Consider the following 27,332-nt stretch of genomic DNA (forward strand, 5'->3'; position numbering starts at 1 on the left):
TATATATGTAATCTAGAAAGATAGTACTTTTGAACTTATTTGCAAGGGAAGGATGGAGATAGAGATGTAGAGAATGGACCTGTGGACACAGCAGGGGAAGGAGAGTGTGGGAAAAAATGAGAAAGTAGCATTAACATATATACACTGTGAGTGATTAGTCGCTAAGTTGTGTCTGACTCTTTGCTACCCCATGGAGTGTAGCCCACCAGGTTCCTCTGTCTTTGGGATTTTTCAGGCAAGAATACTGGAGTAGGTTGACATTTCTTCCTCCAGGAGATCTTCCCAACCCAAATATTAAAACTGTATTGCAAAGTGGATTATTTACCACTGAGCCACCTGGGAAGCTCTATATGTACATTACCATGTGTAAAATAGATAGCTAGTGGGAAGTTGCTATAACACAGTGAGTCCAGCCTGGCACTCTCTGATGACCTAGAGGGTCAAGATTGGGGGATGGATGGGAGGGAGCCTCAAGAGGAAAGGGATATTTATATATACATATAGTTATGAGTGATTTGTGATATTGTATGGCAGAAACCAACACAGCACTGGAAAGTAATTATAATCCAATTAGAAATAAATTTAAGAATGGGAGTGATATCCAACCTATACTTTTATAAGATCTCACAATTTGCTGTAGGAAGGATGAATAGTGGCAATGCAAGGGTAAAAGTATTAACAGGGAAAAGGCTATTATATTTGTTGAGTTGAAAGGGGATAGTGGCTTGTACTTGGGTGGGGTGTAGAATTTTTTAAAATAGATTGGTTTTGGATATATTTTAATATAGAACTGGTAGAAATTATCTTTAGATTGGAAGTGAAAAGTGCAAGATTGGGAGGGCTGAAGGACTACTCAAGTTTCCACATTGAATAGCTTCATAGATGGTGATATTTGCTGAAATGGGATACAATTGATGAAGAGCACATTTAGTGGGAAAAAGCAGTGTTTCTCCATTAGACTTGTTATAATTTGAATTTTATATTTCATTCTAAAGATATAGTACATTCTCAAGCCCTCTCTTAGTCTGACCTGGAATGCTTTTTCACCTATCTACCAAGTTTCTCCTCATCCTTCAAGATTCAGCTGAAGTATATTCTCTTTGATATTCCTCCTAATCCATCCCAGTTATCTGGTTCTTCCATTTGCTTTTAGAGCACTTTAGTTATAACCGTCTTCTGTACTGGAAAATGGTATCTAACACAGTGTCTTAAATTATTTTTACAAGTTGTAACAAGAGATTGGATGGAGGTATGGCCAAGGTGGCTGACTAGGAAGACCCTGATCTTACTTCCTTACATGGGCATAATGAAATTGCAACTATTTATAGAACAGATATCTATGAAAGCAACCCCAAAGACTAGTAGAAAATATCTGCTACAGATAAAGATATAAATAATGAATCACAATAAGATGAGTAGGAAAGACAATTTTTTAAAAAAATAATTGAGACCCATATTCCCTGGTAGATGACCATAAAATGAGGATAAGCACAATTGAAGTGGTTCTTCCCAAGGCTTAAGGGAATGAGCCACATATTTGGGCTCTCCAGCTGAACCAGTTCTGCACCAGTAAGATGACCCATAGAACATTTGATTTCGAAGGCCAGTAGGGGAGATGGTGATGGACAGAGAGGCCTGGCGTGCTGTGATTCATGGGGTCGCAAAGAGTCAGACACGACTGAGCGACTGAACTGAACTGAACTGAACTGAGGACTTACTTTTGGGAGAGAAAGCAGGCTATGGGAAACGGAGACTTCACACTTAAAGGACACACACAAAATTTCACATGCTCTGATATCCAGATCAGAATCAGTAATTTAAAAGGTACCTAGGTGAGGTCTACTTACTGATTTGCAGGAACTGCTTAGAAATGCAGGAGATGGTTAAAACTCACCCTGAGGACATTGACACTGGAAGCAGCAATTTATGGGAACTCATCATACCAAGAGGGTTTCCCTGGTGGTTCAGTTGATAAAGAATCTGCCTGCAATGCAGGAGATCTGGGTTCAATCCCTGGGTTGGGAAAATCCCCTGGAGAAGGGAATTGCAACCCACTCCAGTATTCTTGCCTGGAGATTTCCATGGACAGAGGAGCCTGGTGGGCTAATTTCCATGGGGTTACAAAGAGTCAGACATGACTGAGTGACTAATATACACACACATCATACCAAGAGGACACTTGGTGTTGGTAAGTACCATTTTGGTATCCTCCCTGTTGCTTATTAGTGCTGGAACCTAGCCCCGCCCTCCAGCCATTTGGCACCATGTCTTGGACACTCCAGGTCAAGCAACTAGCTGAGTAGAAACACAGGCCTACTCACCAGCAGGTCAGCTTCTGTAGGATCCTCACCACCAAGCCTTTCCAGAATTGGACTCACCCACCAGAGGACCCAGGAATGACCCCCACCCACCAGTGGATCGTTATTAGACCTGGAATCCAGCATCATCCACCAGGGCTTGGGCACAAGCCCCAGGACCCCCTGAGTCCTGGCATCACCCACCAGTAGGACAACTTCAGCTCCAGAAACTCTAGGTCCCATAGCCAGAGACCCCAGGATCTGATTTTGCCAACCAGTATGCTGGGAGGGATTGGGGGCAGGAGGAGAAGGGGACGACAGAGGATGAGATGGCTGGATGGCATCACTGACTCGATGGACATGAGTCTGAATGAACTCTGGGAGTTGGTGATGGACAGGAAGGCCTGGCATGCTGCGATTCATGGGGTCACAAAGAGTCGGACACAATTGAGTGACTGAACTGAACTGAACTGATGCTGGCACTAAACTTGGCACCAGGCCTCACCCATCAGCAGGCAAGCATCAGCCCTTGGATCAACAAGGCCCTGCAGGCAGCTGTGATAAGATACAGTGTAATCACCAGTAGCCTGGCACCAGCCCAAGGATTACCTGGTATCTTGCCCTGTCCACCTACCTATAACAACTCCAGGACTACCAGGGCCCTGCAGAGAGTGACTTAAATCCTTAGCTCCATCCACCAGTGTGTTGGCATTTGCCCTCAGTCACCATGGGCCCTGGAACTGGACACTGATGAGCCAACACAAGCTCTGGGAACCCCTTTAGCCAGGGACCTGAGACTTCACTCTGAAAGTCAGTTGACCAGCACTAGACCTAGGATCTAGCTTCAGTACCTGTGTATGAGCACCAGCCCTGGGACCTCAGCAGGCTTTCATCTAGCAGGCCAACAATACCCAGGATATCCTAGGCCTGGCCCTACCCAGCAGCCAATCAACATTTGTTCTGGGATTCTTGACACCAGAGTCAGCCATCCTGGGACCTGGCCATACACACTGGTGGACCAGCACTAGCTCTGAGATCCTCTTGGGGCTTAGTAGCCAGTTACCCTGTGACATGGCTGCAACCTGTCTGTGGCTCAGCAGCAAGACCTGGACCCCCCTGACTGTGAACAGAGCCATACCAGGACATGGTCTTGTCCACCAGTGGCTCAAAGACCGTGCACAAGACTGCCTGGCAACCAACTGGACAAGAGAACAGTCCCACCTACCAGTGTCTTCACAGTAATCAGACCCACCACAACAGGACACACACAGCCCACAGGGAGGACACTCATAAAGTATATTGTCTTTTCTCATTCAAGCTGTGATTTTCCTGGCTCTTGGTATGATGGAGCTCTGAACCATATTAAAACAATCTATTTTATGAGGCAATAACCCTGTTTGTGTTTAGCACAAGTACTGGCATAATTTTGTGTTAAAATGGTTATGCAACTTTCAGAGACTTTGCTTTACTTTTCTATTTTGCTTGGTTTCTCTGGTGTCACTGAGGCTCTTGTGGATCTCTGCCAGAGCTACTTATTGTCTCTGAATAGGAAAAAGGATTCTCCATCTTGCAGACACAAAGAGTACTTCCTGGGGTGAAACTTGCTATGTTGAGATTCCCCTTACTGTTTCTTTCCCATGTCTAACTGCAGCAGGGGAGTCTCTGGCCAATAGAGATGAAGAGCAATTTCCAAGACTACTTGACATAAGCAAGGCTCCTCCTAAGTTCCTCATTCCAGAGTCCCCAAATCCACCTGGGGTTGTTACTAGAACTCCTTTTTTTTTTTTTTAAACTTTGGGCTGCAAATATTTCCTGTTATTGTGCTTCTTTGTTCTTCTCCAGGCTGCCTTCTTCTTTTCTATCTTTTTTAGTCCTTATATCATTGCTTTTTAAAAAAATTCCTGTATTTATTTATCACCAGAGAGAGAGATGTCTATGGTAGCTCATCTAAACTGGGAGTCCAATTTATGCTTTTCAACCATCAGTTTTCTGTGACACAAGTTCAATCCCTGGGTCGGGAAGATCCCCTAGAGGAGGGCATGACAACTCACTTCAGTATTCTTGCCTGGAGAATTCCATGGACAGAGGAGTCCAGAGGGCTATAGTCCATAAGTTTGTACAGAGTCAGACACAAATGAAGTGACTTAGCATGCACACAGAGTGAATGTAAAGCAGTAAGCAGGAGGATACCACACAATTCCAGGTAACTAAAGCACAGATGGCTGTGCTTTAGTCTGGGGTAGTAGCAGTGAAGATAGAAACAAATGAACAAATTAAAGTTATTTTGTAGGAAAAACAAACAAGATTTACTAATGTGCAGACTTTGGGGATTTTTGACTTGAGCAATTGAATGATTGGAAGTGCCACTTAATTGTCAAAAACATTTCCTCCATCCCCACAAGGAGAAAACCCACCACAAAAAAATAAAAAATGTATCCCTTTCTGAAATATATGGACTTTAGCTTATATTCCTCAATCTGGAGCAGGATTACACACTCAGAAGAAATATATCTCCATCTCACCTATTTCTCTTTGTCTCAGATTCATGACTGAGACCAACTTAACAATCTTCCAGCTGCATACAAATTACAGCTAATAATTGAGTAGAGTTCCCAGAGTGGACTGGGTTTTCAATAACCTTCATGTTAACAATACACCAACAGAGTTTTGTTGTTTATTTCATTGATGATGCAATGGCTAAAATACCCTAATTTGATTTTATCACTAACAGTCCAGATCTCTCACCTGATATGTTTCTGAGATTTCCAGTAAAGCCTTCCAAAAAGCCATTGACCATAGTAAACCAAGATGAATGATAGGCTCTGGCTTGTTTTACCATCCAACTTTCAACATTATTTAGCAACTCAACACCATTTCTGTGGGTTTCTATACTTAATCTTCAGAGGGTTGCTAACTTGGCAGATAAGTTTGCTGGAAAGACAGAAAGAGGGAAGTTGGATTCAATATGGATAATGAATGATGGAGACTAGTGGAGTTTCCATGATATAGAAAGATGAAGCAGATATTTGGAATTGAATAGATGAAGGCTTGAATCCTCACTCAATTTTTAGCTGAATGGCCTGAGGTAAAAATCATTTTCTCTTATCATTTGCTTGCTTAAAAGTACAGCAAAAATGTCACTATGATAGAACTAATGGAAGTCAAATGCAATTAGGTATCAGATGTTTTGTAAAATATAAAGCACAATAGATTTAAGTTATTGTTTTTACTGTCCTGATGCTTCTTCCATTTTCTATTTGCCATGTAAAATGATATAATGGATACCATAGTGAGAATGGGCCAGCTTATCCCTTCCCTACTTTATCTCTTTTCTGTGTTTTCTGACCAAGGTTTTAGAGAGGCTTGAACTTATGACAAAGGAATATTGCTTTAAATTACCAGAGGAATGACTCTATAAAATTGCAAGTAGACATCTCATACTCCCAACTACCAAAAGAGCTCACTAGATCTGTGCCCTCCTCTCCTTGCCCAGTGTAAAGGTTTGAACCTAGTTTCAGCCCTCTATTTCCCTCTGGCAACATTTCTTAGCATCTATGATATTTTTGGCACTTATGGATTTTGAGGTCTCCTCTGGGACAGCTTCTTCACTTTCCAAACACAAACTTGAAGCATCCACAAAGGATAGGCAGATCCATTCTATGCCCACCCCTAAACACTTCCATCAGTCTCACCGAATGCTCTCTCTTTCAGCAACAGTCAAAATCTTCAAGAGACCACAGAGACAATTAAAATCAACAAGTTCACTCTTATGGTGTTATAACAAGCACTTTAATATGTAGAATCTTCTGATGAAAGCATGGAGAGGACACTCAACATTCTCTTCAGTGCAACTGTACCAAGGACTTGGAATACTGGCTTCCTGAGGAGTTTCTGTATCCAGAGGTTGTAGTTGCTCTTGGCAGCAATATTGCATCTACTCAACAAAAAATGGTCCACTCTCAAGAAAAGTAAAAATGCAATTTGGATCTTTAAATACTACCTCACTTATTTCTCATCATGCTTAGATATGGGTTATTGTCACAGCTCACTTAGCCTTGGTTCAGAATAAACTTGCCTAAGTTCTAGAAAGCAGTAGAGACTTAATCAATGAAACTTACTTTTGGCATCTACTTTTTCAGGAAATCTTTCAGTTTTTAGAAATTACCAGATCTTTCAAGTGTCAGTGAGTGATATAATCTAGCTATTGAAATTTGTGATATGAGATTCTAGGGGACTCAGCCCCAGATGTCCAAATGGAACAAAGAAACTAAAGAAAAAGAAAGAATACAATTTTCATACAAATAAATAAGTGAAGAAATACTCAAATGAGTTTGATTCCTTCCTCTGCCTTTTCTACAACCCATATCCTTTAAATGCATGTCAGCTGCTAGTCCACAGCCTGCTGAGAGTATATTCCAGATGTGCAGTTCCAAGATCCAGCTGTTACTGATCCAGCTGTTACTGCTTGAGAGACAGAAGCTTGAAGCTGTCATCCAGGATGGACCTCCTATTGCGCCGTAACTTTCTCTGACGATGTTGATACCACACCACACCACTGAGAACCAGAGCAATGAGCAGGAGAATGACACCCATGGCAATCAAGACAGAAGTCAGCATCTCGATATCCTTTATAGGGATCTGCATGCCCAGCATCTTCACATTGCCTTCTCCAATGTCTCTGGGAATCGCTACTGAAATGGAACAAGAAGAAAATGGGAACCATGGGCTGGAGACTACTCTTGAAGGCATATTTTATAATCACTCTGGAAGAGGAGAAATAAGCTCATCCAAATAGGACAGAAGAATGGTTCTTATATCTCAAAAGATCATCCAATTATGATAGACTCAGTGGTTATAGGGAATCAAGGTAACAAAATGCCATAGTTGAGAAAATCCTTAAGAAGCACTGAAGCTCCAATGTCCCATTGAAAGAACTAGGACTCAGAGTGAGAAGAGCCTTGACATATTTCTTAAAAAATATAAAGGCTTATGATGTAGCAAAAAAAAAAAAAGATTTTTTTTTTTTTGCATGGCTCCAGAGAGTAGAACTAGTAGGCAGAATCTCCTGCAAAGCAGTTTGACTCAATTATCTATCTTATCAATACTCACTTTGACAATTGGGCCATGATAAGAGCCTGTCACTGTTCTGTCTGGTCTCTCGCATCTTTGAGTCATTATAATAATGGCACATTGATATTTCTAGGTGAAATATCTAATTTTCTTAGTTCCTGGCATATGAACATTTGATGACCCCCAATTAGCCCATGGAGTAAAGCTCAGACTCAAATCAGGCATTCCAACTCTCACAATCAGGTTCTAACCTATCCTACTTTTAATTGCTACTCTTCAGCCATAACAATTCATTCCTTGTTCTGCAGAATAGGTGAGCCTTTTTTCAGGCTTTCAATATTTTCTGATGCTGCTCATTTGCCTGAATAGATTTTCTTCTTCCTTACCATTCTATCCACAGCTTAAACATTATAGGTCTCAGCAAATCTTTCGTCAATTCAGCTAGACAATTAATAATGTTTATGCCTCAGTTTTGGTTATATTTATGTAAAATATTAAAATGCACACACCACAACTTAAAAAAAAAAAAAATAATGGTCCTCTATTCGGTTTGCCCAAAGCACCTGTACTATTTGTAATCCAACAGTTTACTTGCTTGGGCCAATTGACCCAAGCTACCCTCAATTCTGGCTTTCTGTCTCCTCTTTTATAAAATGAGGATAATAATCATGCTTAATTTTAATGTTTATTGTGAGGTTTGAGTTAATATTTATAAATATTCAACATAGTTCTTGGAAGAGAGCAAGTGCACAATAATTGATCAGTTGTTACTATTTTCCCCCACCTTTAAAAATAATATATAGTATCCAGAACTATAATTATTGTTTCTGTGTCCCATTCTACTTTGAATCTCCTCGAAAATAGTGATTATGTCTTATTATTTTGATGTCTCTGGCAGTCAGCATGTGTTTGATGAATGTATACTTGGATGAATCAGTATTCTTAAAGAACTGAGAGAAGATGTAATAAAATGAGTTCAATCAGAACCTGGGAAACATCCTGGTCTTGAGTTCACATTCCATCACTGACTTACTTCTCTTGTGACCTTGGAAAAATCACTTTCCATCTCTCAGTTTCTCATGTAGAAAATAATGGACTTTTGTAGAGCACCAGTTCTGAGGGGGTTTTCTCACTGTTCAACATTTTAAAACAAGCAAGAACTTATGAAGATATATGTTTGTATGTACATACTGGTAAGTACAAATGTATATACAAATGTATGTACAAAACATGTATATGTGTGTGTGTTAGTCACTTAGTCATGTCTGACTCTTTGTAACTCCGTGGACTGTAGCTCACCAGGCTCCTTTGTCCATGGAATTCTCTAGGCAAGTATACTGGAGTGAGTTGCCATTTCCTTCTCCAGGGGATCTTCCCGACTCAGGAATTGAACCCAGGTCTCCTGCATTGCAGGCAGATTCTTTACTGTCTGAGTAACCAGGGAAGCCTGCAAATATGTATATACATACATATATATGTATGGCACTTTGCTGTCTCTGCTTCACCTTTCCACTCCCTAACCCCTGGAGAACATACCCTAGTTTCCTGGTTGACTGTTTATAAGATACTTAAGCAGATAATTGTTCAATCAATAAGTTGTGTCCAACTTTTGTGACTCATAGACTGTAGCCCTCCAAGCTCCTCTGTTCATTGGGTTTTTCCAGGCAAGAATACTTGAGTGGGTTGCCATTTTCTTCTCCAGGGGTTCTTCCTGGACCAAGGATTGAACTTGCATCTCCTGCACTAGCAGGCGAATTCTTTACCACTGAGTCCCCTGGGAAGCCCAGGCAGGTCATCAGGTCTTTTCCAAATAGAGCTGAAAAATTTCCAGACTGAACTGAAGATCTCTAACATCTGATCTAGACTTTCATAACTTTCGGAATCTTTCTCAGTTTGGATGCAAATGAGGAAGAAAGTAAAATAATTATTTGAACCTAGCCTGGATAGGACAAGAATCTCTGTTTTCTTGAAGTGCAGAAATGGCTGGTCCCCAAAAATCAACTATTTAGTATTCCATAGATTGAATAGTATTTGTCAGTTTCACACTGTTCTTGTGGGGAATTCATATCTGTGCTATAGCTCCTTTATGCACAAATCAGTAAAACCTTGAATTTTCTTCCCCCTCACACATTAAGTGAGAAGATAAGATAGCAGCCTTCAACTGGAGATTAAGCCATTTTCCTCAACTAAAGTGGCTGGGCATGGGGGTCAGAGAGAATAAATCTGCCGAGAGAAGCTTAACTGGAAGCTTAACCTTAGATTTCTTGCTTCTGAAGTCTTAAATAAATCTCAGGATTCTTCCTGTTAGCATTGTGGTACACCTTTCAGTCATGTGAAACCCATTTTCTAGAGGCACTGCACCTTTCCCTGAATGCACAACATATATAAGTACCCAATCTGTGTGTCATTCTCCCTACCTTTTCCAATCTCTTCAGGGATGGTGGTGGTAGTCCTTAAGTGTTCTGGAGGGGGAAAAAAAAGAGGTTAGTCCTATTATTCTTCCTACATGTTCACAGGTTTGTTGTAGGAGGTTAGCATTGATTGGAGGGAACTCTCTGTGATATAGTAAGCAAAATGGAGGTGACTGGAATTAACTAGCTTGTAGTCAAAGTCAGTATTGGTATGTGGATTTGATTTTTTAGCATCGATACAAATATGAACAAGTGTATGGGTTTGGGAGTCCAAAAGGTAAATCACCACTCTATCAATATTTATATATTTATTGGCACTTTATCTTAATTATTGTTATTTTTGGCACACTTTTCCAGCTTTTCTTCAGGAAGCCCGTGCTCTTTGTTAAACCCATGCCTACATTTCCAATCTCTCTGACTATTTCTTCCTCTTCTTGCTTTAAAGGGGCTGAACTCTTCTCTGAGGACAATATTTCCTTTGCATCCTCTCAATACTACTTTGAGATCACTTATTATTGCTCCCCTTTTTGCAAAGATCCATGTCTCTTGAGGCTCATTATTTGGCTAGAAAAAAACTGCAACCACTTATCACTCTTACCTAGCAGTTCTCTTCATTCATGGAAGTCTTTGGTATGTGGCTCAGTCTTTATTGTCCTCAATTCCCACTGTAGGTATTGACTTATCTAACATTCAAGTCTCACAGTTTTGGGACCTCTTAACTCCAACAAATTTTGAATATATTCTAACTCTGGTCACATTGGCCTAATTATGCAGAACTGCTTCATCTCAAATGTCTAACAATGTTCTTCTATTCTATGTTCTAATGCTACATACTCCATTTAACCTGTTATTTTATCCTCTCATGAAGATCTCTAGCTCTTGGACAGTTCAATTTTTTTTCCCCAACTCACCAGCTTCATCTTATTTTTCCTTCCATTCCTGGTCAGGCTAGACTCCATTGCTTTTCACTTCAACTACTAACTTACCTGGACTGTTATAATCATTTGTTGAAACCCCAGTAACTATATTTTCTTATATATATATCCTGAATGCTGGTGGAGAAACATCATACAATTGTAAATATAAGTATTCTCTTTTTTAAAGTATAAGTAAATATTATTTGGTTACAAATTTAAGTCCTTGATGCTGCTTGGCAGTAATTAACTTATCTTCCACCACTCAGAGTAACTTTTGCCCCCACTTCCAAGAGTGGTTATTTCAAACCTTTGCCCACCCTACCCTCTGTCTTTCACTTTATTACAGATGAAACACAGCCCATCAGACAGAAATAGTCTAACTTTTTGTCAAGCTTTTCACTCAAACCTACACATTGATCCTTTCCTCTTTCTTTTTAGTAGAAAAATGACCTTACTCCACTTTAATATTTTATTGTAGCTTTGGCTTTCATCCCCTGCTTCTTCCACAGGAAGCTTTTTCCAACAATCGGTCTTTTATACCCTATCTGCCTTCAGCTCTTCTCTCTGGTTGGCCTGGTTAGCTCGTATGTAACTGGAATAATATCACATTAGGCTATAGGGTATCAAACAAACAAAAGGAAAATAGATAAAATTATGGACTTGTTCATTATTAAAAAGAGATATGAGCTATTCTTTATGGAAGTTTCTTGATGACATGTATTGATAAGGTGTCTTATCTAATAAATGGTCCATATTTTAGATGATCTGCCATTACACATGGAGACAATCTATTGCTTTGGATCTATAGGATCTTGATGATACAATTCACCACTTGACTTTGGTTCTAAAGACTGACAGAACACACTAAAGAATTATGTGGTTGTCTTTGAGGGAGTAGTACTACAGTAGTAGCTAGAAGACATGTTCTAGCAGTATGTTACTGGAGAACAAAGTTTTCCAAAGATATAGGAAATGATAATGTACAATCATTTGTCTCCTTTCCAGGGGTTAAATGGCAGAGTTGCATTTTCTACCATGGTTTGCTAATCCTATTTGAATGCCTAAAGACATTTTCCCACTTTCTATTCATGCTGATAGAATGCCAGTGGCAAGGAATTCCAGAATACCTACCTCAATAGTAAGTGAAGTGAAAGTGAAAGTCACTCAGTCGTGTCTGACTCTTTGCAATCCCATGGACTATACACTCCATGGAATTCTCCAAGCCAGAATACTGGAGTGGGTAACCTTTCTCTTCTCCAGGGGATCTTTCCAACCTAGGAATCAAACCCAGGTCTCCTGCATTACAGGTGGATTCTTTTCCAGCTGAACCACAAAGGAAGCCCAAGGATACATGGTGTGAGTAGCCTATCCCTTCTCCAGTGGATCTTCCCGACCCAGGAATTGAACCATGGTCTCCTGCATTGTAGACGGATTCTTTACTAACTGAGCTATCAGGGAAGCCTCTCTCAATATTACCAGTTTTCAAAACAGCGTGACTTAAAAAAAAGAAAGAAAGAAAAAAACCTCCCTGAATTTCTATGGGCCCTAAGAGTTTCTATTGGGCCTCTTGGGAGGGGAATAATGATGAGTACTGGATTCAGGTTAAGAGGTGCAAGAAGTAAGACTTAACCTTTTAACAGCCCAAAGACATAAAATTCAACACAACCTACTTTTCTATGTTCTTGGTGATGAATAAAGATTGCTAAAGAAACTACCCTGGCTATTACTTCTCCATATAACAAATAAAAGGAAAACTTTTACCACCCTTGGTAACATTTGTCTGGGATTAGTTGTAATTAAAGGTTAATTATCTTTTTTCAGCCTTAGACAGTCTCCACAAAACAAACCAATTAAGGGGTAGTTGTTGGAATTATATTTCTTCCTTTAGGAAAAAAAAATAACTCATTAACAACATTCCTTGAACTAGCTAGTACCTAATAAATTCTAAAGTAATAAATTTATATACAAATTAAATGTGTTGAAAGGAAGCAAGTCTATACTAAGCATCAATGCATAGAGCCCAGTCAGTTTCAAGCTGAGTCAATTCATGTGAGTTCAACAGATGTTGAAGAAATTAGGAGGCATGAGGAGGGGAGCAACAAGGTTGACAGAACACTTAGGGGGGTTGATTCTGTTTTAAAACCTGGTACTTATTGGGATCAGAAGACAGATGCAAGAGACTTCTTGGGATTTTCTGGTTCTTATAGACTAGATACAGCACTAGAAGATGGCATAGTTAGGCTTTACCTCTTTGGGACAAGACCGTAAAGATGGTCTCCATGCCAGCATGGACATGGTCAGTAACATGGCAGTGAAGCAGCCATGTACCAGGGTTGCTGGCCACCATCTCCACAACCTCAAAGGTCCCTGGAAACAAATCCACTACATCGGCCCGGTAGCTCTCTCCACTCTGCAAAAGAGATTGGTTGTGAGAGAGAAAAAGTGAAGAGTATAACAATCATCTCAGAGTTTATAGAAAGTATAAGGCTTCGGTATCCACATGAGGTACATAGAACTCCAAGAGAGCAGCTAAAAGATTCTACCTTATCTATCTTCTCTATGAACCCACCCATACAAACTGACTTAACAGAGGAGACTCTCTCTTCCTACTTTTCTCAAAGTGACCCAAAGTAAAATCCATTCCAGCTCTCAGGGGGCTAAAAACTTGTATATCCATACATTTTAGCAGGCCTTGACCCCTAGGAAAGATCCACATATTTCCTTTAGAAATAAAACTCAGTTTGCTTTATCTTCTATACCACCACCTTTACCAGCATTTCTAAATCTTTTATGTTATTCAATCACAAAGTAGTGTCCAGCTCTTTGAGACCCCATGGACTTCAGCATGCCAGGCTTCCCTGTCCTTCACTATCTTCCAGGGTTTGCTCAAACTCATGCTTGTTGAGTCAGCAATGCCATCCAACCATCTCATCCTCTGTCGCCCCTTCTCCTGCCCTCAATCTTTCCCAGCATCAGGGTCTTTTCCAGTGAGTCAGCTCTTCATATCAGGTGGCCAAACTATTGGAGCTTCAGCTTCAGCTTCAGCATCAATCCTTCCAATGAATATTCAGAGTTGATTCCCTTAAGGATTGACTGGTTTGATCTCCTTACTGTCCAAGGGACTCTCAAGAGTTTTCTCCAGCACCACAGTTTGAAAGCATACTTTTTCCAGTGTTCAGCCTTCTTTATGGTCCAACCCTCACATCCATACATGACTACTGGAAAAACCATAGTTTTGACTATATGGACCTTTGGCAGGAAGTCCACTCATTAATGATTACAACTCTAACCCCCTTTCCTAAGACAAAATCTTCAAAACCCAATGTAGTTCCTGAATTGAAGTTCAGGAATAGATTACGGATTTTCAGAGATCATGACACACTACTCTTAAGTTTCTTGTTCTTAAGATGACTGCTCACTGGGCCTCAAGTCCCTGACTGAGATCTGATAACATTTATTCCTTTGGTCTTCTTATCCCATAAATGAGCCACTCGTTTCTTCTATATCAAGGGGGAAAGATAAGGCTTGGAGGACAATGACTGACCTTGGGATACAAACCCAAACTAGATTTCTCTGCTCAATAGTCCACATGCAATACCTTTCATCTTTTAACTGATTATTATCTTGTTTCTTGCTTTCCTCTTCTTTCTTAATGGATATCAGATCACTCCTAGAATCACCCCTGAGGGACTCAGCCCTCTTTCCAGCTCACCCGGTAGAGAAAGCTTTCTGCATGGAAATGGACAGTGTGTAGGTCAATATCTTGTCCCATCGCCATCATGTACCAGGCCACTCGTTCTCCTTGGTACATTGTAAGGCCCATGAGGTTGGCATAGAGTTTTCCATTAATGGCTGTAAGAGAAGAAAAATTATTTTGTATATCTCATTTCAACTTACCACTACCACTACCATAAAGATAATCCCTATCATCTCTGATGACAGGAGTATCCTCCTAGCTTCTCTCTTTTCTATTCCACTTGTCCTTCTCTAATCTTTCTCCCACATTGGTGCTATAAGAGTGGTCTCTCTAATAACTAGTATGACCATGTCATTCTACTGCTTAAAATGCTTTAAAAGCCCCACCCCTGCACTCAAAAGATCAAGTCCATGACTCCTTAGACCAACAACGTCCTTCAAACTATAGTCCCAAGCTTTCCCAGATATGCATAACACTATCTAACATATTTCAATTAGGGTAATTTCTTAACCATCCCCTATTTTGGCCCCTTATTCATGTTTTTTGTGTTCTTGCTCATGTTTCTGATCTTCCCTCTCAAAAATTCTTCCTTTTACTCACCTTTTCAAAGCTCAGTCATACTTTCACTTCTTCTAACAATAGTGCCTTGATCTTTTCCCTCTTAGTACCCCTCATTCTCTGCATCCCCTTCCACATCTAAACTCCTCCAGTACTATCTGTATCACTCTTTGGAACTCACTAGAAACTGCCTTCTACATTCATTTATCTTTTAGTTTGTGGAATTTCATATCCCCAAATAGGTTGAAGGTTTTTAATAAGCAGGAAATAGATGTATATACTATAATACTGTACTTGTATTCTTCAGAACACCAAGCAGACACCTGATCTCACAATATATGTTAAAAAATACTTGTCACATTATTGGAATTAATAATGATATTAATGCATGGGACTCCCCATATGCTTCTTCCCAGGACACATCTCATGCTCTAAAGATAATAAACCACTCAGCACTGTGTTAATTCACACTTTCAAGAGTGTACCCAGGATAAAAGTCTCCACCTTTAATATTCTATAGAGGGAAAATAATTTATACTCTTCATCCAAGAGAGGAAATAATGGAAGGAACATTTATAGTCAGTTTATTTACTCTAGTCAAATTTTGTATTTGAGAAAGGAACTAAATATACTCAACTCAGCCCTATTCTGAATCTTCTCTCTCTTAGATCAGACCACAGGAAGTGGTACAAATGGATTTGTTATTCCATCATGGAGAAGATTTTGCCCCTGTAAAGAAGGAGGGCTATTTTTGTCCCTCTACATCAATAACAGAACAGAAAATCTATCCATTGTTGGAGCAGTATTAGCAACCCCATTTTGCTGCAAAACTAAATTCAGTTTGCCAACTAGCTTTCTCAGTAAGTTCACATTTAATATTAAGCAACTCTGTCTCTTTCTCAATTAGTTCAGAAATCTAGAAGGGAAGGAAGTATCTTATTTATTTGCTCTCAGACTCCAACATTACTTTTTTATCTCTAATGCTCACGTTCAGAGAATGCTCAATAAATACTTGATAGATAGGTAGACTGATACCTGAAGAGTTGGATGAATAAACACTTAAACACCAGATGGAAATGAGCATTAGCCAAACCCTTGCACTAGCAAGATCTGTATCCTCATTCCATTTGGTTTTGGGCAATTTATTTCTCTTATTTGAAAGGAGCTAAAAAGTCACTCTGTAAAGTATGTGAATCATCAGATCCAAAGTGAATCACTCATATTTCCATCGAGGGGAAATAGTTATAATTTGTGTGACAATGAGATACTACTTTTGAGTTCCAGTAGAGTCACTATCAAAGCTTCAATTTACCCTCAAATCAAAGAAATATTGCACTCCTATATTCCCCTGCACTGAAATTCTTCCTCTTAGTTGAGATTTTCTCTATTTTTAAAAGATACACAAATCTGTAGGACAAAGGAAGGTTTGGGTGCACAATTTCCCTCCAAAATCCATTTGAGCATCAAAAAGTTCTTATTTTTAATATAACCCAGTATGCTGCTCTTTGAGGCTCTCACTCCAATCCTTCCATCTGTAAATATAACCATTGTTTCAAAAATAGATTAAAAGACAAGCTGTCCTTCATTTATCTATATTAGAATCCATTGATAAAACATATCTCAGATCCAGAGTGGCAAGGAAATAAGATAATATTGATAAACTAAATTCAGAATTTTTAAGTAGAGAGGCCCTAATCAGCCAGTGCACCAGGTACGTTGAGGGTCATAAATGTCTGTCTTGCACTCTCTAATAGGTTAAAATGTGCTCATGTTACCACAGCAACTTTATAGAGTCAGCTTCCTGCTTTCTGCGCACCTGATCTAACATGAACCACATTATAGATAATACTGTAGTACTAGACATTTCTTCTAATGTGTCCTCATTCCACCTTCCTAACCTTTCAGAGATTACATTCCCTTCGGTTGTGCTGGCTCTATCGAAGATGCCTCCATGAAACCAGTAAGGATTTCTTTGGAAATGGGATAGGTTCCTTTCTACAGACCATGCATTTTATTGCTCTCCAAGAAAGTCTCATCCTGTAGGTTAACACGGCCTGGATCCTGGGACCCATAAGTTTCCACATTTTCCTCCAGATACCAAGACTTGTTCTCATCAAAAATCAAGAATAACAAGGCAAATTCTCGGTTCATGTCACGTCTTCCTCCATAGGGCTCCAGGATGCCTTTTCGGCAGATGGCCAAGGGTCCCACCAGGCCACTGTACATGTCCTGAGGATGGGGAAGGAATGAACAAAATGAAGTTGTTGCTGGGCAATAGGTGCTCTACAGGGAGATAGGTTGACATCCAAGCCCACTGTGTCCTTAGCGCTTTATCATAATGCCTTGTATTTATAAGAGGCTCAACTATATTATCTGAATCCATCCTCACAACCATCTTGGGGCACAGGTAAGATATGCTATCTCACCTATAATTTATCTCTGCTGGAATATTCATTGATCTCCAAACCCACCAATCACTTTCACAACCCAGTGCCTTTTCTAAGGTTGTTTCTTCTTCTTTGTAATGCCCACTCCTCCACCATATCCCTTATCTTATGTTATACTACTATTCCACTTTTAAGGCTCAAAGTACATTTACTTATCATCACATTGCCTTCTCTAGTTTCCCTTTGATTCTCTCTTCTAAGGAGAATTAATCACTCTCTCATGGACTCCCATAGCACTCTCTATTAAATAGTTTTAAGTAGTTGCTAACACTATGCTATGTTTAAAATTTATTATATATATATATATGGCTTCCTGTGTAGCTCAGTCAGTAAAGCATCAGCTTGCCATGCAGGAGAGACCTAGCTTCATTATATATTTTACTTATATTTTATATATTCAATGCTAATATTATGTTTATATTCATGTTTCCCACAGCTATTATAGATCTCACTCTGAAGATGGGAACTGAATCTTATATTTTTATCATCAAAAGAGCCAGGTAAAATGCCTAAAATGTAGTAGGCTCTCAATAAATTGATTGCTGACATCTGGCTGTGGATGGCTGGCTACACAGATTAGCCTTTTCCAGATGAGAAATCAGAGGCAGAATGACTTGCCTAAAGTCAATGCAAAGATAAGACAGAACCAAATTTGGGCTAGAAACCTAATCTCTTGACAACCAATTCTGAGTTCCTAAAATGATAACATACTGCCTTATACTATCCAAGAAGAAGAAACAAAGAAGAAAATCCTCAGAACAAACATGGGTGCTACCTCATCATTTTATCTCTCCTTCTACCTATTAAAATAAGCTCGGGATTTGGGGGATTTCCCCCAGTCCCTGGACTTCAGTGCTGGGCTCTTTAGTGCATCTGTTTAATAGATTCTTTTTGCTAGGCAGTCTGCCCATTTCTGAGACATCTCCAAGAAGCCAATATTGTCTTTACCTTGATGGGATCCACTGCAGAATAGTAGATCCAAGAAACACAAGCAGAATCATTGAGACCAGGGCCAGATCTCTCTGGAATGTTCCATTGGTAAGTGAGAACCTCACCTAGAAAGGATAACAGAAATCTCCAGTTGGACCAGGTCAGAAATGTCTCCCAGTTCCCAGGTATCCCTAAAAGGCTGTGGCAGGTGAGTCCCAGGACCTTTAAGATATTTCTTCATCTTTTCCATACCAGTATTCATTTTATTTTTGTGACTTTATTCTTCTCCCTCCTGGGACACCCTCAGCTTCTCTTTTACTGTCCTTGTCTTTAAAGATCCAGGCCCGATCTTCTAGTAGGGCAGCTCTGCTACTGTTCTCCCTGTTTATCATGTCCTTCTTTCTTTAACTCTATTCTGATCTCCTTTTCCTGCTGATGCTTCCTAAATGCAGCTGTTCAAGGTTCTGTCTCTAGTCCTCTGCTCCTATTTTCCCATATGCTCCCCACGGAAGCTTTCAGCCATCTTTCTGATATCAGTTTTAATCTGTGTATACTGATGACTCAAATAGCCAGATCTTCCTTGTCATTAAGTTGCAATCCAAAACTTTCAATCATATACTGGAATTTTTAATTTATGTATTTAATGGGATTAACAGAAATGAACTATGTATAAAATAGATAAGCTACAGGGATATACTGTATAGCACAAGGAATTTTAATTATCTAATAATATTATATAATGGAGAATAATATGCAAAAACACTGAATCACAATGCTGCATATATGAAGTTAACATAATATTGTAAATCAAAGATACTGGATGTCTTTTGAAAGTTGACCTGACAACACATAAAAATCTAAAATTGTTATGAATTCACCTTCCTCCTTTGGAAAAAAATGCTATTATTCAATCTGTGCTCCCAGTATCTAGTAATGACATAAAAATCCTCCTAATTACCCAGATTCAAAAATTTAGTTTACTTTGTCTTCCCACTCTCATGAATTTAAAATCCAACAAAATGGCAAGTCTTACTGATTGAACCTCTACATTGTGTTTTATAACCATATTCTCTTCCTTCCAATTCCTGATATTTTTGCTCCAGCTTAGATGCTTATTTTAAAGACTGGACTAATACAAAACTTCCTAATTTGTTTCTCTGTCTCAAACTCTAGCTCTCTTCAATCCATCTTCCAACTGATATCATATTAATTTTATAACATCTTTATTGAGGTATTTTCAAACCAAAAAATTCACACGTGTAAAGAGTACAAATGAATGGTTTTTAGTATATCCATAGAATTTTGTAATCATCACCAAAATCAGTTTTAGGAAAATTATTACCATTAAAAAAGTCCCTGCACTCCTTAGCCTCATTCTCTAATCCTTCTCACACCCAAGCCCTGGACAACCACTAATCTACTTTATGTCTCAATGGTTTTATTATTCTGAATATTTTATACAAATCAGATCATTCACAAGTCATGTCAGGAAGATAGCAGACTAAGGAGATCCCAATACTCACTTCTCCCTACATAACCAGCAAAACAAGGAATAAGTAAGTATATACCCACTTAATAGCTCTGAGAGAGTTCCACAATACAAAGAATGTGTAAAAACCCAGTGGGGCAAAACAATTGAAGATAGCAAATAAGTAAATGTAAGACGTATCTTACCCACATCACTCCAGTCTGGCACAACTAGGAATTGAGAGGTAATCCCCATGGTTGAAAAAGATAGCAGGAGAATGCCAGCAGCTCTCACTACCAGACTGTCTTTCTTTACACTCACCTTTCAACTGAACTTGGAGTCCACACCTCTCTGCCACCTCTACAAGAAGGAACCACCAACATCTTGCCACAACTCAAGAAGCCGTAGCTTCTCTGCACTCCATGAAGGAGCAGACATCACCTCAACCTCAAGAAAAGCCTGCCCTTCCTTCCTCCCAAGAGAGAGCCACTGCCTTGCCCCACCCCCTAACTCAAGGAGACACGGCCAATTGGTCCTTACTCCAAGAAGCTTTAGTTGTCCCACCTCCAGCTCCACAAGGAGTAACTACTGATATGTCACACCAGAGAAGAAATTGTTACTGCTCCACTCTCCTAGAAGAAGCCATCACCACTGCATTCTCCTGAAAAGAAGCTACTGCTACTCCTTGCCCTCCCATATCCATAAAGAACTGCTGCCCTCTTTCCCCCTCCATTTGACAAGGAGCCATCAATGCTGCCTTTGCCAGAAGAAGTCACTGCTGCTCTGCATTACACCAGAAGAAGCCACAGCTGTTCCTTATGACCCCAAGAAAGAGTTGCTTCAACTCCCCAACCAAAGAGACACTGAAGGATCCATCAACACCTAACCCCTCAAAAATGAGCTGCTGTAGCACCCTTTCCCAACAGACAATTCACCTCTGTGTTCTCCCAGGGAAGGAGCCATTGGTGCACTAACACTCCTACACAAGGAGCTGCTGCCATGCAGCCTTCCAAAAAGATCCAACTCTACTCTGGCTTCCCTACTCAGAAGGAGCCACTGCTGCTCCACTCCCACCAGATGCAACTTGCACCCTCTCCCCCAACAGGAGATGATCCTCTGCTGAGACACTACCACCACTGCAGCAGTGAGTGGCCCATAGAATTCTAGAGCCAAAGCTATTTCTGTGCATCACAGACACAGCTACATGTGCACCCACATGTTGGACATAGTATCAAGACGAATGCTCTCAGTCATAATTCTGCCCCATGGTGGAAAAAGTGAACAGAAAGATCTAAGTAGTGAGTGTGTTAATAGCCATGGAAGGGAGGGCAGATGTCCCCAAGCAGCAGGAGGAAATAAAACTGCAAGTGACAGACTATTTTTTTCTTTTCTTTTAAAATTCTGTGTTGTCATGATGACACCTGGTTCCACCTGAACTTAACTTTACCTCAAACCTTGAGCTAACCAATGCTTTTTTCTCATGGAAATGTCTTCCTTAGGCTATGTTAATGACCTAGGTATTTGCTTGGAAATCTGCCATTCTTCAAGATTCCTGTCAATTGTTTTTTAGCCCAGGATGACTCACCTTGTGCCAATGTTATCTCAAAGTGCATGTTGTGGTTGAGGGGTCTGGTGCAACTCTCTCAGTTTTGAGGTGCTTCCTTTCTCTAATTAGAATAGTTAATAGGTATATAACTCTTTGGTAAAAACTAGCAAGAGGGCGCTCTTTTTGTCTCTTTCTGATGTCTATGTCAGAAGCTTTCTCTATCTCTTTTATACCTTAATAAAACTTTATTACACAAAAAGCACTGAACAATAAAGCCTATCACTGGCCCCAGATCGAATTCCTCTCCTCTGGAAGCCAAGAATCCTGGCATTGTTCAGAGCTCTCATCAGCAACCTTTCAGTAGCCTTTACCACCAAGGACTCCAATAGATCTTGTCACTACAGTGGACACCTGGAGACTTAGTTTCTGAAGATCACTGCAGTATTCAGCTGATGGAACTGTATGTAGGCTATACCAGTGTGCCCTCCCCAGAGTCAGAGCCAGTGCTGAACAATCACAGAGCCAAAGCTATCATATTCTACCCAGCTAGCACCCTTGCATCCAACTGTAGGAGAAGATCTTTCCCCATGGCAGCTAGTTCATAAAGTTTGGAAGAGGTGGTCAGTCTTTCAAAAGTGGAGATACCATTGCAAAGATAGAAAAACATGAATAATTAAGGAAATATAACACCACCAAATACCAACAAAGGAACAAGTTTCCAGTAATCAGCTCCAACACAATGGAGATCTAAAATTGCCTGACCAAAAAAATTTATTGTTTTTTAAAGTTCAGTGAGCTACAAGAGAACACAGAGAGACAATTTAACAAAATCAGGAAAGCAACCCATAAACAAAATGATAAGTTCAACAAAAATAATAAAGAATCAAACAAAAACTCTGGAGCTAAAAAAATATATGTAATGATCAGATCAGTTCAGTTCAGTCACTCAGTCGTGTCTGACTCTCTGCGACTGCAGCATGCCAGGATTACCTATCCATCATCAAATCCCAGAGTCTACTCAAATTCATGTCCATCGTGTCGGTGATGCCATCCAAACATCTCATCCACTGAAATCCCAATCTCCTCCAGCCTTCAATCTTTTCCAGCATCGGGGTTTTTTCCAATGAGTCAGTTCTTTGCATCAGGCGGCCAAAGTATTGAAGATTCAGCTTCAGCATCAGTCCTTCCAATGAATATGCAGGACTAATTTCCTTTACGATTAACTGGCTTGAACTCCGTGCTGAGTTCAAAGAGACTCAAAAGTCTTCTCCAAGGCCACAGTTCAAAAGCGTCAATTCTTCAGTGCTCAGGTTTCTTTGTAGTCCATATCTCACATTCATACATGACTACTGGATAAACCATATCTTTGACTAGACAGACCTCTGTTGGTAAAATAATGTCACTGCATTTTAATGTGCTGTCTAGGTTGGTTAAAACTTTTCTTCCAAAAAGCAAGCATCTTTTAATTTCATGACTGCAGTCACCATCTGCTGTGATTTTGGAGCCCCAGAAAATAAAGTCTCTCACTGTTTCCATTGTTTCCCCATCTATTTGCATGAAGTGATGGACCAGGTGCCATGATCTTTGTTTTCTGATTTTTTTAAAATTTAAATTTATTTATTTTAATTGGAGGCTAATTACTTTACAATACTGTATGGGTGAATGTTGAGTTTTAAGCCAAATGTTTCACTCTCCTCTTTCACTTTCATCAAGATGTTCTTTAGTTCGCTTTCTGCCATAAGGGTCGTGTCATGTGCATATCTGAGGTTACTGACATTTCTCCCAGCAATCTTGATTCAAGCTTCTGCTTCATCCAAGACTTGGATTTTGCATGAAGTACCCTGCATATATGTTAAATAAACAAGGTGACAATATACAGCCTTTACGTACCCTTTTCCTGATTTGGAATCAGTCTGTTGTTCCATGTCCAGTTCTAACTGTTGTTTCTTGACCTGCATGTATGGATGTGAGAGTTGGACTGTAAGGAAAGCTGAGCACTGAAGAATTGATGCTTTTGAACTGTGGTCTTGGAGAAGACTCTTGAGAATCTCTTGGACTGCAAGGAGATCCAATCAGTCCATCCTGAAGGAAATCAGTCCTGAATATTCATTGGAAGGACTGCTGAAGCTGAACTCCAATATTTTGGCCACCTGATGCAAAGAACTGACTCATTTGAAAAGACCCTGATGCTGGGAAAGGAAGGCAGGAGGAGAAGGGGATGACAGAGGATAAGATGGTTGGATGGCATCACCAACTCAATGGACATGAGTGTGAATAAACTCCAGGAATTGGTGATGGAAAAGGAGGCCTGTCGTGCTGCAGTCCATGGGGTCACAAAGAGCCAGACAAGACTGAGCAACTGAACTGAACTGAACTGAGATGAGTACAATTGTGCAATATTTTGAGCTTTCTTTGGCATTGCCTTTCTTTGGGATTGGAATGAAAACTGACCTTTTCCAGTCCTGTGGCCACTGCTGAGTTTTCCAGATTTGCTGGCATATTGAATGCAGCACTTTAACAGCATCATCTATTAGGATTTGAAATAGCTCAACTGAAATTCCCTGACCTCCACTAGCTTTGTTTGTAGTGATGATTCCTAAGGCCCACTTTACTTCTCATTCCAGGATGTCTGGCTCTAGGTGAGTGATCACACCATTGTAGTTATCTGGGTCATGAAGATCTTTTTTGTATAGTTCTTCTGTGTATTATTGCCACCTCTTCTTAATGTCTTCTGCTTCTGTTAGATCCATATCATTTCTGTCCTTTATTGTACTCATCCTTACATGAAATGTTCCCTTAGTATCTCTAATTTTCTTGAAGAGATCTTTAGTCTTTCCTAGTCTATTTTCCTCTATTTCTTTGCATTGGTCACCGAGGAAGGCTTTCTTATCTCTCTGTGCTATTCTTTGGAACTCTGCATTCAAATTAGTATATCATTCCTTTTCCCCTTTGCCTTTAGCTTCTCTTTTTTTCTCAACTATTTGTAAGGCCTTGTCAGACAACCGTTTTGCCTTTTTCATTTCTTTTTCTTGGGGATGGCCTTGATCAATGCCTCCTGTACAATGTCACAAACTTCCACCCATAGTTCTTCAGGCACTCTGTCTATCAGATCTAAATTCTTGAATCTATTTGTCACTTCCATTATATAATCGTAAGGGATTTATTTAGGTCATACCTGAATGGTCTAGGGATTTTCCCTACTTTCTTTAAGTCTGAATTTGGCAATAAGATCATGCTTTTGAACTTCTGTTTTGCTGAGCCACAGTCAGCTCCTGGTCTTGTTTTTGCTGACTGTGTAGAACTTCTCCATCTTTGGCTGCAAAGAATATAATCAATCTGATTTTGTTATTGATCATCTGGTGATGTCTATATGTAGAGTCTTCTCTTGTGTTGTTGGAAGAGGGTGTTTGCTATGATGAGTGCATTATCTTGGCAAAACTCTGTTAGCCTTTGACCTACTTCATTTTGTACTCCAAGGGCAAATTTGCCTGTTACTCCAGGTAGCTCTTGACTTCCTACTTTTGCATTCCAGTCACCCATAATGAAGAGGACATCTTTTTTGGATGTTAGTTCTAGAAGGTTTTGTAGGTCTTCATAGATTCATTTGATTTCAGCTTCTTCAGCATACTGGTCGGGGCATAGACTTTGACTACTCTGATATTGAATGGTTTGCCTTGTAAACAGAGATAATTCTGTCATTTTTTGAGATTGCATCCAAGTAGTGCATTTCAGACTCTTTTATTGGCTATGATGGCTATTCCATTTCTTCTAAGGGATTCTTGCCCACAGTAGTAGATACAATGGTCATCTGAGTTAATATCACCCATTCCAGTCCATTTTAGTTCATTGATTCCTAAAATGGCAATGTTCACTCTTTCCATTTCCTGTTTGACCACTTCCAATTTGCCTTGATTCATGGACCTAACATTTCAGGTTCCTATGCAATATTGCTCTTTACAGCATCAGACTTTACTTCCATCACCCGTCTCATCCACAAGTCAGTGTTGTTTTTGCTTTTGCTCCATCTCTCCATTCTTTCTGAAGTTATTTCTCCACTCTTCTCCAGTAGCATATTGGGCACCTATTGACCTGGGGAGTTCATCTTTCAGGGTCATATCTTCTTGCCTTTCCATACTGTTCATGGGATTCTCAAGGCAAGAAGACTGAAGAGGCTTGTCATTGCCTTCTCCAGTGGACCACGTTTTTGTCAGAACTCTCCACCATGATCCATCTTACTTGGGTGGCCCTACATGACATGACATCGTTTTATTTTATTGGACAAGGCCATGATACATGTGATCAGTTTGGTTATTTTTCTGTGATTGTGGTTTTCATTCTATCTGCCCTCTGATGGATCAGGATAAGAAGCTTATGGAAGCTTCCTGATGGGAGAGACTTATTGAGGGAAAACCTGGGTCTTGATCTAATGGGAGGGACCATGTTCAGTAAATCTTTAATCCAATTTTCTGTTGATTGTTGGGGCTGTGTTCCCTCCCTGTGGCTTGACCTGAGGCCAAATTATGGTGGAGGTAATGAAGATAATGGCGACCTCATTCAAAAGGTCCCATGCACACACTGCTGCACTCAGTGCCCCCAACCCTACAGCATGCCATCTCCGACCCACACCTCCACTGGAGACTCCTGGAAACTCACGGGCAAGTCTGGGTCAGTTTCTTGTGGGGGTCACTGCTCCTTTCTCTAGGGTCCTGGTGCGCCTAATTTTTTTGTGCTCTCTAAGAGTCTGTTTCCCCAGTCTTGTGTAAGCTCTGGCATTTCTATGGTGGGGTTAATGACAACCTCCTCCAAGAGGGCTTATGCCATACCCAGGTCTCCTGTACCCATAGCCTCTGCCCCTGCAGCAGGCCATTGCTGACCAGTACCTCCACAGAAGACACTCAGACACAATTCTGGCTCAGTCTCTGTGTGTTGTCCGTGTGTTTTGTGCCATTCCCTGGTCTGAGCAGCTAAGGTGACCAGGTGCTTCGCGAGCACACTGTCCCAGGTGGGCCATGCATCTTAATCAGCTCCCAGGTCCCAACCACTAGGTTTCCCAGGTGCACCACGAGAGCACTGTCTCAGGTGTGCTGTATGTCTCCTCTGGAGAGCTCATCTCAGGCTGTGACCCTCCTGGCAGATGTCAACCATGCAGTATCTCAGGAAGATGTGGTTAGCAGCTGGGAGCCTACTCACAGTTCGGTGAAAGATGCAGCAGCCCCTTGACTTACGGCTTTGGCTGTTGCAAGCCTGCCTCTCTGCCTCTGGGGAGGGGCCATGTACCAGTGGCTAGCTCTCCTTTGGTATTCACTCAGTCCTTTGCTCTCTGAGCGGGCCAAGCTGAACTTTAGGTTGTTAGGTTATAGCCTTTTTCAGGAAAGTTCTTTTTTCTGCAGTTGTGGTTAGGTGTGTATTCTGTGGGTTTTTTTCTTTTCTTTTCTTTTTTTTTTCCTCCCAGTTATGTTGCCTTCTGAGATTCCAAAACTCCCTACAGAGCCTCTGTGAGAGGGTTTCCTACTGTGTGGAAACTTCTCCTCCTTCATGACTTCCTCCTCAGGACAGGTCTCCATCCCTAACTCTTATGTCTCTCTTTTTGTCTTTTATATTTTGTTTTACTTCCTTTTGAAGATAATGGGCTGCCTTTCTGGGTTCCTGGTGTCCCCTGCCAGTGTTCAGAAATTGTTTTGTGGAAGTTGCTTAATATTCAAATGATCTTTTGATGAATTTGTAAGGGAGAAAGTATATGATAGGATAAGGGCAAAAAAGAGATTGATCAAGCAGAAGAGAGAACCTGTGAACTTGAAGATAATTCATTTGAAATTATCTAGTTGCAAGGAAAAAAAAAAGAAAGGAAGAAGCAAAATGAGTAAAGTGAGGCTATGGGATTTATGGGATACCATAAAGACAATTTGGAGAAGGCCATGCCACCCCACTCCAGTACTCTTGCCTGAAAAATCCCATGGATGTAGGAGCCGGGTGGGCTACAGTCCATGGGGT

At 40.4% G+C, this 27,332-nt stretch overlaps 1 protein-coding gene across 2 annotated transcripts in view; it reads right to left on the minus strand.

Moving 5' to 3' along the window:
- Nucleotides 1–6,064: 6,064 nt before the first annotated feature.
- HEPH (hephaestin) overlaps nucleotides 6,065–27,332 on the minus strand; it is a 148,364-nt gene continuing 127,096 nt past the window's right edge. Inside the window, exons 16-21 of one of the 2 annotated variants that reach the window (XM_040266085.1) lie at nucleotides 18,346–18,452; nucleotides 16,954–17,179; nucleotides 14,408–14,547; nucleotides 12,943–13,105; nucleotides 9,785–9,829; nucleotides 6,065–6,985 (exon numbers count right to left, since the gene is read on the minus strand). In XM_040266085.1, the coding sequence (XP_040122019.1) occupies nucleotides 6,756–6,985; nucleotides 9,785–9,829; nucleotides 12,943–13,105; nucleotides 14,408–14,547; nucleotides 16,954–17,179; nucleotides 18,346–18,452 (911 nt within the window). In that variant the 3' untranslated portion in view covers nucleotides 6,065–6,755. The remainder of the gene's footprint in view (nucleotides 6,986–9,784; nucleotides 9,830–12,942; nucleotides 13,106–14,407; nucleotides 14,548–16,953; nucleotides 17,180–18,345; nucleotides 18,453–27,332) is intronic. The other variant, XM_040266086.1, reaches the window with a different exon arrangement.

This window comes from Oryx dammah, unplaced genomic scaffold, assembly GCF_014754425.2.
Source record: "Oryx dammah isolate SB20612 unplaced genomic scaffold, SCBI_Odam_1.1 HiC_scaffold_23, whole genome shotgun sequence".
In the NCBI taxonomy this organism is placed as follows: domain Eukaryota; kingdom Metazoa; phylum Chordata; class Mammalia; order Artiodactyla; family Bovidae; genus Oryx; species Oryx dammah.